The sequence below is a fragment of the Vidua chalybeata genome, chromosome 21, assembly GCF_026979565.1.
Source record: "Vidua chalybeata isolate OUT-0048 chromosome 21, bVidCha1 merged haplotype, whole genome shotgun sequence".
In the NCBI taxonomy this organism is placed as follows: Eukaryota; Metazoa; Chordata; class Aves; order Passeriformes; family Viduidae; genus Vidua; species Vidua chalybeata.
The window spans coordinates 9,158,665-9,173,452 of record NC_071550.1 but is presented as its reverse complement, the minus strand read 5'-3'; the positions used below and the strand labels follow the sequence as shown (position 1 = coordinate 9,173,452).

General features: G+C 51.0%; 1 protein-coding gene across 2 annotated transcripts in view; it reads left to right on the top strand.

The window, feature by feature from the left end:
- Nucleotides 1-14,788, top strand: part of CACNA1B (calcium voltage-gated channel subunit alpha1 B) — a 298,976-nt gene that overhangs the window by 155,801 nt on the left and 128,387 nt on the right. For both annotated transcript variants that reach the window (XM_053961845.1, XM_053961844.1), the window contains exons 10-12: nucleotides 4,835-4,891; nucleotides 7,505-7,594; nucleotides 11,124-11,333. In XM_053961845.1, coding sequence (XP_053817820.1) covers nucleotides 4,835-4,891; nucleotides 7,505-7,594; nucleotides 11,124-11,333 — 357 coding nt within the window. The remainder of the gene's footprint in view (nucleotides 1-4,834; nucleotides 4,892-7,504; nucleotides 7,595-11,123; nucleotides 11,334-14,788) is intronic.

Below are 14,788 nucleotides of genomic sequence, written 5' to 3'. Positions count from 1 at the left end.
GGTTTGACACTGGCGCAATGCCAGCACTCCTATGAAAATGTACTTTCTTTAAATAAATGCTGTGAGATGTTATCAGGGACAGAGCAGAGCAGGCCTAAGCTTAATAACAAAGGAAAAAAACTTTATTAAACTACTACTAATACAGAAAACACATAAACTAAATTCAGGATGAAGACTTTTTAAAACCACCCCTCCTCTTTTTAATTCTAAACACACTCAGTCATGAAACATCACCTGGGATTCTTGATCAAATTACTACCTTTCAGGTAATCTATGCTTAAACTATCAAGGGAGAGAGAAGTCTCTCTTGTACTACAGGCCCCCCAGGAAACACAGCTGCTACCCTGTGTTTCCCTGTCACACATGGCAACTGCCCGGAAGAAAAATCTGCTAGTGTGACACTCTCCATTCCATGTCACAGTGCTCTCACCACCGTGCATGGACAGACTGCTCGTAGGGCTCCTTTAAGGATGCTTTGCCACGGACCCAAAGATACAACAGTTCAGTTTCTCATCCTGGGACTACAGTCCCCCCCATTTTCCCCTGGGGCCGAGGGGTCTAAAAACAGGACTCATCTTCTTCCTGAAGACAGAGGGTATCACCATTCCCTCTTTAGTTCTCTTCGTTTCTCGCCATTCCTGTGCTGTTCGAAGCTGAAACAAGTCTCCCTGGGTTACTACTGCATCCCCTTAAAATGCAGTCTCTATTGCAGGAGATTTTGGTTCAGTCCATGGCTAATAAGAAAAGTCTAGCTAAAAGCTACTTCATCATCTCTTCCTACTTAAATATTTCTTCTTCTAACATCTCAGGTCCCGGACTATCTCTCTTCTACTACAAATTAAGGAGGAGTAATACTTTTTAAAAAGCCCTCATTTCTTGGAAAGGGTTAAAAGTTCAGACTCCCTGGATGGCTGATATCTCAGTCTGGCGTTCCGCCTCCCACGCTGGGCATTCCCCCCCTTTTTCTTTCTCTTCTGCCGGCAGATTTCCAGGTGCCACCAGGCTCTCTGTCTCTTTCCCTCTTGGGGGGGGGGGGGGGCAGGGGCAAAGGCATCTCCGCTTCTCTCCACCCTTCCGTCCAGGAGCTGGCTGGGTTCCAGACCCTCAGCCCCCTCGGCCTACCTGGACAAGGCCGCGTGGCTTCCCCTCCCCCACCCAGCCTAAGGCTGGGCAGGGGGGGAGTCTGCACTCTCTGACGACCGGAACCAAAAGAGAGAGTTCTCTTGGGAGTTCTTGCTTTTAACCCCCTGTGTTCTCAGAGGCGTGTCCATACTTTCAGTGGTCACTCCAGGTGCTAATATCTAAACCTGACCACTGATTGGTTTGACCCAACTTCCTGGAAAAAATTCACTTCCATGTCAAACCACGACAAAAACACTTTGCTCAGAGACTCAAAGTCTTCCAGTTCAGGGCTAATCAAGTTTCACATCTTTTGCATTTTAATTCTTTCCAAATCCACATTTTCCAAAGCACAAAACTGGAGTGTTTCCGTTCTCCTGGAGTGCCAGGCTTTGGGAATGGTTTCACCTCTCTCTCCCAGCCCTCTGTAACTTCAAGGCCATCCCTTGGCAGGGCAGAGCTTTCTGAACTTCAGGTTTCAGCTTTCTTTAGAAAAACAGAGCCCTGAGCCCCCGAGAGAGATGGGAACAGACACCTCCAGCAAAGAGCCCTGGGGGAGATGCCAAGGCAGGGGAATTGCCACAAAGACAAAGCAGAGCTCCCTGGGAGAGTGTGCCAGCCACTTCTGAGGGCTGCATTTTTAACAGCTTTTTCTATTTACCCAGCCAGAAATTAAATTCATTTAGTCTTTGTTTTTCCTCACCTCTGTTGCCTGTTGAGTGCAAGTTATTTCCAGTAATCTGCTGCTCCTTTGAGCCCCCAATATCCTCTTTTCCCACACCAAAGAGAAGAGGCACCACTTTCTTGGCTGCTTTGCCTTTATTTCCAGCCCAGTCACACCCAGCACTTAATCTCCAAAAATTCCTCTTGCTGCTGAGACACCCCTGCCTCTGATACCCTGGCAAAGGCCCTGAGCCTTTGTTTGGAGGCTCAGAATTGCTGCTCTGGTCCCATCTCTCTGCTGAACATTTCTCCTCATGCAGAGGCGCCGTTTTGGGGGGGGTTCAGGTGCCCAATTATCTCCTTCCAGGCTCTGTTAGGGATGACTAAAGGCAAAGCAGCTCCTGAGCCTCTGTTCAGGATGCTGGCTGGTGAAAAACCCCTCCTGGCAGTGCACAGTGACCTGCTGAGCTCTTTTTTTAGCCTTAAAAACCTCCTGGGGTAGCTGTGGTCCTTTGGATTCACAGAGGACACGAGGCAGACAGGAATAATTATCAAGGGAGAGAACCTGCTGCAGGAGGAGAACGAGGCTTGAGGGAATTTCAGAGGTGAAACAGGGTTGGGTTATTTTAAAGGAACAGCAAAACTGAGCCCAGCTGTGTTTATGGATGGAAATTTGTTTGGGCACCAATTCAGGACCCTGAATTTGGGGCAAAGGTTTGCAGAATTGTCTTGTAAGAGTAATTTGTAGGTGGGAATCCAGTATAGCAGCAGCCTTTGGGAAGGGTCTCCCATTCCTTCCTGGTGTTTCAGGGCAGCCAGACTGAGAATTGCCATTTCAATCCTCCCATATTTCAGCCCCCAAACATCAGTACGGCTTTCCCTGGGAGGACTTCAGAAGAACCTTTTGGTCTGAGGTGCTGGCTGGGCAGAGAAGTCTCTTGAGCTGTCTGAAAAAGCCCATTTCACTCTTCTGACCTGTCTTAAGAAGACTTGAAAACCACCAGAATTGTAGGTGGGAGTTGCAAGCACAACTTGTGGGTTTTTGGAAGGACTTTACACCTTTTAAAGTGCAGCTTTGAGCTTTGACATTTTTACCTCTCTCAGCTCTCCTTTCTTCCACATCTCCGGTGCATTACTTTGCACTTTTGCATTCCCTTCCCCTCTGCTTGGTTTTCCAGCCTTCTTCAGTCCTTGGTATTATTTTTCAGCCTTCTCAATTTGCTGTCTTATTAAAGTATCATTCCCTCTCTCTCCCAGATGATTAATAAAGAGATTATATAAGGCTTGTGTGGCTTATATAGGCTTATATAAGGCTGATCCCTCTGGTATCCTTCTAGACAGCTCTCAGCTACACACTTTGATGTTTGGCCTCTGGTTTGTTTGTATTTATTTCTCTGAAGTTACTCTTCCGTCTAGACTGGCTTAAACGGACTTTAAAGCAAAATTTGGTGGGAACACGGTGTCAGATGTTTTAGTAAGAGCCCAGATCACATTGATGGAATTACAGGTGTGTGAATTTGCCATTTATAAGAATAGAAGGAAGTGTGGAGTTTACCAGCTGCCAGCTCAATATTTGTTTGCTTTGGGTTGTCCTTTAGCAGATCCCCACATCAGTTTCCAGCAGCAAACCCAAAATCTGTGGTTCTGAGTGTGGTCTCAAGTATTGGCACAGCACTGCAAACTGGCCAGGGGGGGTGGCAGTGCCCTGGGAAACCTCAGGAAATTGAGTTGTCTTTCACACAGATAAAAATTATTCTGTTTTGGGAGGTTGGGTTTTAGTGTTTCCTGATTTTTATTTTTTTTTTAAATTTAGGACAGTACAAGGTTGTATTTTGGAGTTAAGTTGCAGAGGAATGGAAGGGTGGTGTTGCAGTCACTGTGCCAGGCAGAGCTCCCCCATGGAAAACTTGCTGTGGATTTTGTTTGGACAAAGGTTTGATGTGATGGCTCTGTGGTGACAGCGACTCTCCTGCCGTGTGGCCCTGCTGCTCTCACCCTGTGCCACCACTCTGCTCCCCGTGGCTGAATCCTGATTTTTGGAGACAAAAGAGCAGTGATGGGTGTGGAGCATCTTCTCCAAATCGTCTCCAGTGTGGATGGGCTTGAGGGACCTTCCTGGGGCTTGTGGGATTTGTGGTGCTGCCTGGTCTGGAGGAAGGCCCTTGGTCTCCAGAGGTGCCTTGGGGATGAGAGCTGGTGAGGGACCCGGAGCGGGTTTGTGAGGAGGGATCTCACAGAGGAAGTGGTTTGTTTGGAATCCTCCCCCTGTGCGAGAGGCACACGGGCTGAGAACAGCACCCTGGCCTGGATCAGGAATGGTGTGGCCAGCAGGAGCAGGGAGGTCATTCTGCCCCTGTACTGCCACTGGTGAGGGCACACCTCGAGTGCTGTGTCCAGTCCTGGGCCCTCACTTTGGGAAGGACCTGGAGCACGTGCAGAGGAGGCAACGAGGCTGGAGAGGGGCTGGGAGCACAAACCCTGTGAGGAACCACTGAGGGAGCTGGGGGTGCTCAGCCTGGAGAAAAGGAGACTCAGAGGTGACCTCAGCACTCTGTACAGCTCCTGAAAGGTGGCTGTGCTCAGCTGGGGCTGGGCTCTTTCTCCAGGCAGCACTGACAGAACCAGAGGACTCTGTCTCAAGCTGTGCCAAGGGAAATTTAGGTTGGATATTAGAAAGTAGTTTTTCACAGAATGAGTGATAAAGTTCTGGAATGGCTGCCCGGGGAGGTGGTGGAGTCACCATCCCTGGGTGTGTTTAAAACAAGCCTGGATGTGGCACTGGGTGCCAGGGTTTAGCTGAGGGGTTGGGGCTGGGTTGGACTCGATGATCTTGAAGGTCTCTTCCACCCCAGTGATTCTGTGAATTCTGTGCATCCTGTGAGAAACACAGCCCTGAGGCATGAATTGCTCTGCAGACTCTGTCAGGGGTGGCCAGGGTGGCACTGGGCTGGCCAGGGTGGCACTGGGACAGGCTCCTGCTGCCCCACCAGCCGGTGTCACAGCAGGGCTGTGAGGAACCTGAGGCTGACCCTGGCCGGTTTTCCTTTTCCAGAGGAGGTCATGCTGGCCGAGGAGGACAAGAACGCGGAAGAGAAGTCCCCTCTGGACGGTAGGTGGCTTTGCTGGGCATTTTCCTCCTGTGCCACGGGAGAGGTTCCACTGCTGTCACTGCCACGCCTTCCTCCCGAGCAGGAGGATCCTCCCGCATGCACCCGGCACGAATCCGGCCACAGAGCCCCTTCTCCAGGCTGCAGGTGGCTGAGGAGCAGTTATGGGACACCCCACGCCGGCCCGGGATGGGGATGTGCCCTCGGGGTCGGTGCCCACGCCCTGCCGAGGGTGGCTGGCTGTGTGTGCAGGGGGTAGAGGCTGCCAGAAGGATGGAGAAGAGCGAATGCGCTGACCGAGAGAAGGCAGGGCTCCGAACGGATTTGACCAAGGGACTGAGCCCCCTGTTAGCTGTAAGCAGTAAGACATAACAGGGTGTGGTGATCCTTCCTTCCGACGTGCGAGCCCAGCGTGGCAGGACGGCCGGAGGAGCCGAGCAGCGAGGCCACGGGGATGCTCCCCCTGTGCCTCCAGCCCCGACAGCTCTTAGGATGCGCCAGCCACTCAAAGCTCAGTTAAAGATTCTTCCCTCTCCCTTTTCTGACCATCTTTCGTCCTCCCATGTCTCCTCCTTTCCCCTCCCCTCCCTCCCCCCCCTCTTTTTTTTTCTCCTCCCATTCACTGTCAGGGAGGGCCGCCTCGGAAGGGCCGATTCCTCAAGGCACGGCGCCGGCAGAGACTGGCAGCGGCAGCAGCTACAACAGTGAGTGGATTGCAAATCACCAGGGGCTTAGGTGGCACACAGGGGCAGCTTCCCTCCCGGCCCCGTGCCCAGGTCACCGGTGACAGTCCCCAGGTGCTTTTGCCTGGCTCCCAGCCGTGCAGCTCTGCGGAGCATCAGGTGCTGCTCCAGCCTCGGCCAGCCCGGTGACCTGCGCTGGGGAGGATTTGGGGCTGGAAGAGCTGGGGCTGCAGCAGGTCAGGGCTGAGGTGTGCGTGGCCAGTCCTCGTGTGCGTGTCGGGGGTGTGTGTGAGCTGGGGAAGCCTGTCCGGCACTGGTGCGGCCAGGGCTGCCGGGCTGCAGCTGGACTTTGTGTCTGAGGAGCTGTCTGAGAGGCTGAGTGCTGTGAGAAACTCGAGGTGGGTGCAGTAAAGGCACGCAGTAAAGACCCAGAGATTCTCAGGCTTCTCTTACCTAAAGCGAAAGGAGCCCGAAAATGTTTCCAGCCTTGGAGCAACTGGTGTGGAGCAGCCCACAGTCTATGGTGGTAAATTCTGAGTCCCCAAAACAGAAGGACGTGCCTGGAGAGATGGCACAACCTCACTGCCAAACACACGGAGGAGTTTTCTGGGGGAGAAGATAAAAAGCTGCTCAGTTCATGCCAGGGAGTGTTGGAAAACCTTAATCCCAGCGCTGGTTGTGCTCCAGTGCTGAGATGGCCCTGGACATGCTGGAGTGTGCTGGGACAGACACAGCCTCAGGGACCCCCGAGCTGGCATTGCTGGGACTGAGGATTCAGCCTAGAGCTGGGTGGGGCAGCTAGGAGCACCAACAACGCAGAACAGCGAATCCAGATCACAGGTTCAGAGCATCCTCCCCTCTCCGAGCCTCTCCGAACCCGGGTGTGGCTCTGGGTGTTCCCTTGAAGTGACTCAAGCACAGCCCGTAGCAGGAGGAAGCGCATCCATGTCTCTGTCAGGGCAGGGCAATCCGTGTAGTGTGGGAAATGAATCTGTAGCCCATTAGGGTGAGGGGGTGTTGTGGAGGAGCCTCCCCGGGGCAGTCTCTGCAGCGTGAGTGGCTTTGCTGTGTGTGCCCACGGACCAGTCTGTATCACCACACCGTGGGGTGTCTTACTGCTGATAGAAAGTGCTGCTTTAGTTACTGTATGTCTCGAAGCTGTCACCAAACTGTACCAACATGATTTTTTTTTCTGCCACTTCTCAAGGTTCTGCAGGTAGGTGGTCCTGGGAGCACCGTCCTCAGTGCTCCTGCCTCACCCCCTGTGCTCTGGGTGGACAGTGCAGAGCTCTCGTTCCCTGTTGGAGTAAATGTAGTGATGTTTGCCCTCCCCACTAAAAGCTGATTTTGGAGGAATAAAAAAAAAAAAGTGTTTTCAAAGAATCCCGACATCCCCAGGGGGCAGGGATTGCACACCGGGTGCTGCTGAGGGGCTGTTCACTGATGTGTGGCCGCTTTTTCCACGCAGCATTTCTGCTCCTTGAGGCATGGCTGGGTGGTAAACGGAGCTCTGTAAACGCTGACTCCCTCACGGTGCCCGCTGCAAACAGCACTGGTGGTTCCAGGGGTGGCAGCACTCATCTCCCAGCCCCAGTGGGGCTCAGGAAGCTCCAGAGTCCCTGCCCAGCCTTTGTGCTGTGCTGAAGTGCCCCCCCCCCCACCCTCCTGCATCTGCTGCACGAAATGGAACCTGCAGAGCTGTGCCTGGCAAACCTTCAGGAGCTGGAAGGGCAAAGGAGTGAAGCACCCTGGCACTGAGGCGTGCAGAGGCCCTGCAAGGTTGTGGGTTGTCCGGTTTGCTCCGGGGTACCCTGGTGGGAGAGCTTTAAGCTGGCATTGGGAAGGAAATGCTGGCCTTGCAGAGTGAAGGGAGGGGGAGAGAGAATCCACTCTGCATCCTCACGGGGCATTTTCTCTTTAATTTGCACGCAGTGTTGAAAAGAGCCGCAATAAAGAAGAGCAAAAATGACCTGATTCATGCAGAAGAAGGTGAGGACCATTTCACAGACATTTGCTCCGTTGGTGAGTACTGGCTTCGCATCCCCCGAGGTCTCGATCTCCACCTGAACCTGTCCATGTCATGTTTCCTCCTCTGGAGTGGCTCCTCTGCTCCAGAAGCTGCGGTTTCCTGAAGGAGAATGAATTTCCACTTCTGCTGCAGCAGCACTTGACTTCCCAAAGCAAAAAGCTCCGTGGCTTCACCCTCTCCCTGCGCTGCCTGCCTCAGCTCTTGCATGCTGCACCCTTGGGAGAGCCCTGCAAAGCCTGGGGACAGTCCCTGCTGGGCTGGCCATCCCGGGATTCTGCTTGGAACGTGCTCATTCATGCTAGTGAACCCCAAATCTGCCCAACAACACTGCTGGAGGGAGGAGAGGAAGTGGCCACAGTCCCGTTGTCCACTAATGCCCAGCTGGGGCGTTGCAGCCTTTGCTGTGGGAGTGGTCACTGGGAGGTGCTGGGCAGCGGCCTCAATTCTCTCATTCTTGTCTTCGAGGAAGATCTTAACGTGATTTTAAAGCCAGATCTGGAGCTCCAGTGCAGAGCAGGGCATCCTGCACTGAGGAGCATTGCTGGGGTGAATTTGGGATCCTCAGGCTCAGGAGGTGCTGCCCGTTCTGCAGCTCCCAGAGCTGATTCCCTGCTGAGATCTGCCCGGGGGGGAGGCAGAGGCAGCTCTGGGCTGCCAGGGGAGGCTCTGGGCACTCAGCACCCACCTCAGGGAGCTGCTGGAGCCAAAACCCTCTGAGCCGTGGGAGAGGCATCTCCTGCTGCTCTGCAGTCGGGCGCTTTGCTCGTCCCCGTGCCTGTTGCTGGAGTCTGTTTTGCTGCTGAAGCAGCAGATGTTCTCATTATCTTCCAAAGAAATGTCTTGGCAGCCCAGTCCCCACGAAGCAGCAAATCCTGGATGCACAGGAGGAGCAGCACAAACAGCACATTTGAGAATCCGTGTCGGTGGCTGCTTGCACAGCATGAGTGCCTCAGTCGCCCTTTGGAAAGTTGGCGTTGATGTTTTCAGGGATCACAGCTGCTGCTGGAATTTTTTTTTCCCCCTTTAAAGGAAGACCTGGTTGCAGAAAATGAGCGTGGCTTGGCATGTTCCTGACACCAGCACTGAGCTGCCACAGTCCCCTGGGCTGCAGGGTTTGTGGTGAAACTGCTGCCACTTCCAGGAGAGGTTTGGTGCTGAAAAAGGGCAAAAATGCAGCAGCCTGTGTGCATTTTTGGTTTGGTTTGCTGTTGTTTTCTCTTGGATCCCTGCATGGATAAAAAGGAATGGTCGTTTTTGGAATATTTGCTCACAGTTGCAATAATTATGAGATCTTTGCCTCCAAATCCAAGTCCCTCCAGGCTCTGGGCAGCCAATGCCTCGCCAACAGATCTTGGAGTTCAGCATTTCAGGTGGCAACGGATGATGGAGCATCTGGGCTCGGGAATAATCTGAGGCAGAGCTGGGAACTGTCTCGGGAGCATATGGCAGGGAAAATAACAGCAGTGCTTTCCACCTTCTATGAGTGCTTCACCCACTTGGGAAAAGTGGTTTTGATTTTGATTCATGGAACGAGGCAGAAAAGAAGGAATGGATTAAGCAGCCTCTTCTGCCGGCTTGTGAAGAGGCTGAAATGCAGAGCATAAACAATCAGATCACGTGGGCAATTACGCATAAAGGATCTGTTTTGGAGAAAAGGGGTTTTTGGATGGTTTTCTGTAATGTGTTCAGATGGGAGCAGAAGGAGCGTGGAAGAACTAACAAATAATCCCTGAGTGCCACGTGAAGATGCAGCTCAGGGTCGGGGAGACTTTGCCAGGTCTCTCTCTGGCCATTGGCTGAAAGTGTTGCACTTTAATTCAAACACAAGCACCTTGATGAGCTTTATAACTGCAGTATAAAGCTCTGTAGTGGTAAACACTTCCCAGGGTGTTCTCTGCAGTTGTTCTTAGCTTTTATTCTTTTATTTCCACTCCCACTGGCTTCACACCCTCTGTGCTGTAGCAGGCACAGGGCACTGCCTTGATTCCCAGACACCAAAGCCTGGAGAAGGGGGTGTTTTCCATGTTAGAGCAGTTTAAATATCACTGCTTTGCACTTCTGGAAGATCAGCAGACAGGAATGAGAGGGCAGCACTGTTCCTTTGCCAGTCTGGGAGTACAGAGGGGCTTGGATATCTGAGAGCTCTGTACCTTCTGAGGAGTGCTGTGATATGAAGCAGCCTAAATCCCAAACTGTGGCTCTTCTTGTTGTCTTAAAGCAGAGCAGAGGAGGAGCATTGTGATTTCTTCTCTTCCAAACTGCCAAAGGCCGGATTTTCAAACCTACAGAAGAACACACTGATTTTTTCAGCACGGACTTTGTTCAAAGTCTGGCCAAGGCCAGCTCTGCTTTTGGATGGCCAGAAATGTGAAATGGAGCAGAGAGCTCACTTTCCACGGGGGAACATCACACTTGTGTGGGGCTGTGAGGCTTGGAGAACCCGCTGCTGTCACATCTGGATGTCTCATGCCTTCTCTGGCTGCTGTGGTTGATGTTGCAGGATGAGGCTGGATGACATTCCCACCCGTTCCAAGTGTTGACATGAAGGTGATCACACTCCAAGGTTTGGCTGCTGAAGCCAGAACTCTTTGTTCATGTCACTGAGCCCAGGAGAGCCACCTGCTCCAGGACAGGATGAGGACATGTCCTGCTCACCCTGCTGGGATGCTCCATCCCAGGATGGGGAAAGGCAGCAATGATATCTTGCCACAAACCACTGCACAGGCAGTGGCCAGCCTGGCACAATCACCATTTCCCCTGCTTGCAGCAGCTTCTGTGGCTGCTGCAGAGGAGCCCCAAGGGGTTCCTGTGTTTATTCCCTTATTCCTGATTTCTTCTGCCTCAGCACCGGCTGGAGATCGCCTTTTCATCTGAGCAGTGCCTCTACCCCAGGGGGAGAGCTGACATCAGGAATCATTTCTTCCATCAGCTTCCTATTGTTGAAACCCTTGACTCTTTGCCAGGGTTTCAGCTCAGAGTGGAAATGGAGCTGATAGAGGCAGAATTGAGATAAATGAATGGCTGAGCCCAAAATCTGATGCACGGAGGCAGGTTGAGCCCTCTGCTAAAGGAATAGCTGAGGCTGGAGAGTAAATTAAGGAGAATTCACTCAATTCCCTAGTAACTGGTCCTTGGAGCAGGACAAACAGGGACGAGCTTTCCTGTGGCACCTACCCAGCTCCACAAGGACGTGCTTCACACCGTGGGCAGAAATACCCCGTGCCCGCTGCTCTTTGTCCCTGTCAACCAGGCAAAAGTGATGAGTTTAACTGGGACACCCAGGATTGCTGCAAAGGTTTGGAAGCCCAGTTTAGGTGGTGGAGCTAGGCATTGACCCATGAAGTTTTAGAAGCCCAGCCTTCATCCCTCATTACAAGCGAACGCCCTTGCTCAGCCCATTCTCAACATTCCCAGCTTCCTGCTGAGCTGTTCTGGTGCTTGGAGAGGCTCTGTGTGCCCAGGAACCCCCTCCAGCCTTTTCCCTGCTGGGATGGGCTGTGGTGACTCTTCTTTCTGTCCCAGGGTCTCCCTTTGCCCGCGCCAGTTTGAAGAGTGGGAAGAACGAGAGCTCGTCCTACTTCAGGAGGAAAGAGAAGATGTTCCGCTTCTTCATCCGGCGCATGGTGAAGGCTCAGAGCTTCTACTGGGTCGTGCTCTGCGTGGTGGCCCTCAACACCCTCTGTGTGGCCATGGTGCACTATGACCAGCCCGAGAAGCTGACCACTGCTCTCTGTGAGTACTGGCCACTCCTGTTCCCTCAGCAGCTCTGGCGCTTCTGATCCCGCAGTGCCGCGCTCCCGTCGCGGCTCTCAGTGTCCCTCAAAGCTTTGGTTCTCCTGGCTCACCACTCGTGGGATCACAGAATGGTTTGGGTGGGAAGGGAGATTAAAGCTCAGCTTATTCTACCCCCTGTGCAGGGATACCTCCCACCAGACCCTGTCCAACCTGGCCTTGGACTCTTCCAGGGATCCAGAAGCAGCCACAGCTTCTCTGGGAATTCCATTCCAATCCCTATCCTCATAGGGAAGAATTCCTTCTCAATATCCCATCTATCCCTGCCCTCTGGCAGTGGGAAACCATTCCCTGTGTCCTGGCACTCCAGGCCCTTGTAAATTGTCTCTCTTTACCTTTCCTGTCAGCCCCTTCAGGTCCTGGAAGGCCACATTTAGGTCATCTCAAAGCTTTCCTTCTCCAGACTGAACAATCTCAATTCTCTTTCAAATCATATTTCAAATTACTGAATCACACAATTCAGAAAAAATCCACCAGGATGTTAGTTTGAGAGAGAAATGTTATCCTAAAGGTTACTGCAAAGTTGAGATTCAATCAGGTGTAAAGCCTGGAACAGGGCAGGAGGAATTGTCCTGGGACAGGGCAGGAGGAATTGTCCTGGGACAGGGCAGGAGGAATTCTCCTGGAATGGGGCAGGAGGAGGAACTGAACTGGAATGGGGCAGGAGGAATTGTTCTGGAATGGGGCAGGAGGAGGAATTCCTCTGGAACAGGCAGAAGGAATTGTCCTGGAATGGGGCAGGAGGAATTTTTCTGGAATGAGGCCGGAGGAATTGTCCTCGAACAGCACAGGAGGAATTATCCTGGAACAGGAGAGGAGGAATTGTCCTGGAATGAGGCAGGAGGAGGAATTGAACTGGAATGGGGCAGGAGGCATTCTCATGGAATGGGGCAGGAGGAAGAATTGTCCTGGAACAGGACAGGAGAAATTGCTCTGGAACAGGGCAGGAGGAGGAATTGTCCTGGAATGGGGCAGGAGGAATTGTCCTGGAATGAGGCAGGAAAAATTGTCTCGGAATGGGCAGGAGGAAGGAGGAATTGTCCTGGAAAGCACAGGAGGAACTGTCTTGGAATGAGGCAGGAGGAATTGCTCTGGAACAGGGCAGGTGGGTTGGTCCTGGAGCAGGATGCACGAAGGAAGGGGAATGATGCCTGGGAAAGGCAGGACCCTCTTCCAGAGAATGCAAATTTGTGTCCCTTTGCAGCAGATCTGCACCCATGGGTGATTGCTGTTGGGGACACACTCAGAGCTCTGCCAGCTCTGATATTCCCGGGGTACCAGCAGCTGGAATGGCCTGTGAGGTAAAAATCCTGCCAGTGCTTATGGAATCAGGCACTAAGCCTCCACATGTGCTGTGATTCCTGTCAGAGCCTTTAAAAGGTTGCAACTTTACAGCTCTTTTTTGGTTGCATGCCCTCCCTCCTGGGGTGTGATGACATGGGATGGGTGTCACGGTGCCCTCCTGTGACATTAAGTGACAGAAATACTCCCAGAGGGAAGATTATCCTGTATTTGTGAAAAAGATTTTATTTTACCTGGTTCCTGTGGTCACCTGGTTTAGCTCAGAGAGTCTAGAAGTGCTTTGGAAATATGAGTTTTGGGGTTTTAAATTGCTCTGATGAATGAGAAGTGGTGTCTCCCTGAGGTCACAGACTGGCTGACAAAGCTTGGTTTAAAAAAAAAAAAAAAAAGAAAGGTGAGAGATGGAGCTTTTTTTTTGTTTATTTTAATGAAGTTTGGAGGCTGGGACTCCTAGAGCTGGAAAACTCCTAGAAATTCCTCATACTGATAGTGCAAATTTTTCCTTCTGAAGGGATGGGATGAGGTTTGTTCCTGGAAGACAAAGCCATTCCTTTGGCCATTTCTGACCCTATAAAATGGCCAGGAACAAATCTGTTGTTCAGCACTTGACCAGATGAAAATTTACATAAAACTTCTGAAAAAAGCAAACAGAAGACTGGGAAAAAACCTCAAATATTTCCAACAGTCTGACAATGTTGGCTTAGATCTTTAAAGATCCTTATCTACCTAATTTGCCTTGATTTCTCTATAAATTAGATACTTAAATATTTCTTGCCTCAGATCCTCTGGTCTTACCTTATTACAAGGAAGGCAAACTTTTGAAGTTTTTTTTTTTACTAGACCTAAGAGGTCAGGAATACTGACTGCTCTGACATCAAAAGCTCCTTATTAATATTTGTTGAAATATTTAATGCCACCAGGTAATGGAGCTCTAATGAGAGATGTATAATAAGGACAGAAATTGCTTTCAAGTAGTTTTTTTTTTTTTGGCAAGATTTCAACTGAAAAGAGAGACAGACCATACAGAGAAGTCACTCTTGCTTATTCATTACCTCAATTTACCAGAGGAAATAATAAGCTAGATTGGCAGAGTAATTAAAAGTTTGAGGATTAGGATTTCCTCTGGAATTAGGACTAAATGTTTAGGAAACAAACCCCACACTTGAAGTCTTTCAACTCAAAAAAAGGTCACAGATTTACAAAACTCAGTTTCGGGAGCACCTTATGCAGTGACTTTTCCAAGGAAACATGGAGAAATCCACGAGCCAGAAACTCCTTAATGTTCCAGTGAGGGCTGGAAGGGCTGGTTCTGTCTCTTGGAATTATTCACCTCCAGCTGGGAAACTTATCTGAGATGGAGGCCACAAATGAGGCTTCCAATCTATCCCAGCTGAAGACAAAAAGTAGGGAATAGGTTGGAATTAGGGATGGATTCGTGTTTCAGGAGCTCTGCATTTGTCCAGAACACCCAGTGACGTCAATTAGTGCCAGGAGCACTTGGGCAGCAAGTCTGAATTTCTTGAGCTGGGAATGCCCACCCTCCCAGAGAACAATTCCTTGCCAATATTCCAACTAAATCTCTCAATGCATGGTCATCATGGAAATTCCACCACGTGGAATGTGTTTGGAGAATTGTTTCCCTGGGGTGATTGCTTGGTTGGATTCTGGTGAGGATTGTTTGAGCCTGGTGGCCAGTCCAACCCACCTGTGGCTGGACTAGAGCAAGAGTGTCACAAGCTGTTAGATATGGCAGTTAGAAAAGTAGGTACGTAGTTTTAATATCTCCTTTAAATAGTATATTAATATATTATAGTATAGTTATAATAAAGAAATAATTCAGCCTTCTGAACTGATGTTGGACATCATAATTTCTTCCCACTGGGTTCACCTGCATTTACAACAGGGAGTGACCTAAACCTTCCTAGCCCTTTCCTGGGGGATGGCAGAGTTTTCATAGCCTCGTGTTTCTACAGATCCCTCACTGAATCCTGAGTGCAGGGAATATTTGGTGCCTTAGGGACTTTGCTGCTTGTGTTGGTGTCACAGTGATGGCCAGACTGGACGTGTCCCCTCACTCCTGCCTGGATAACTCT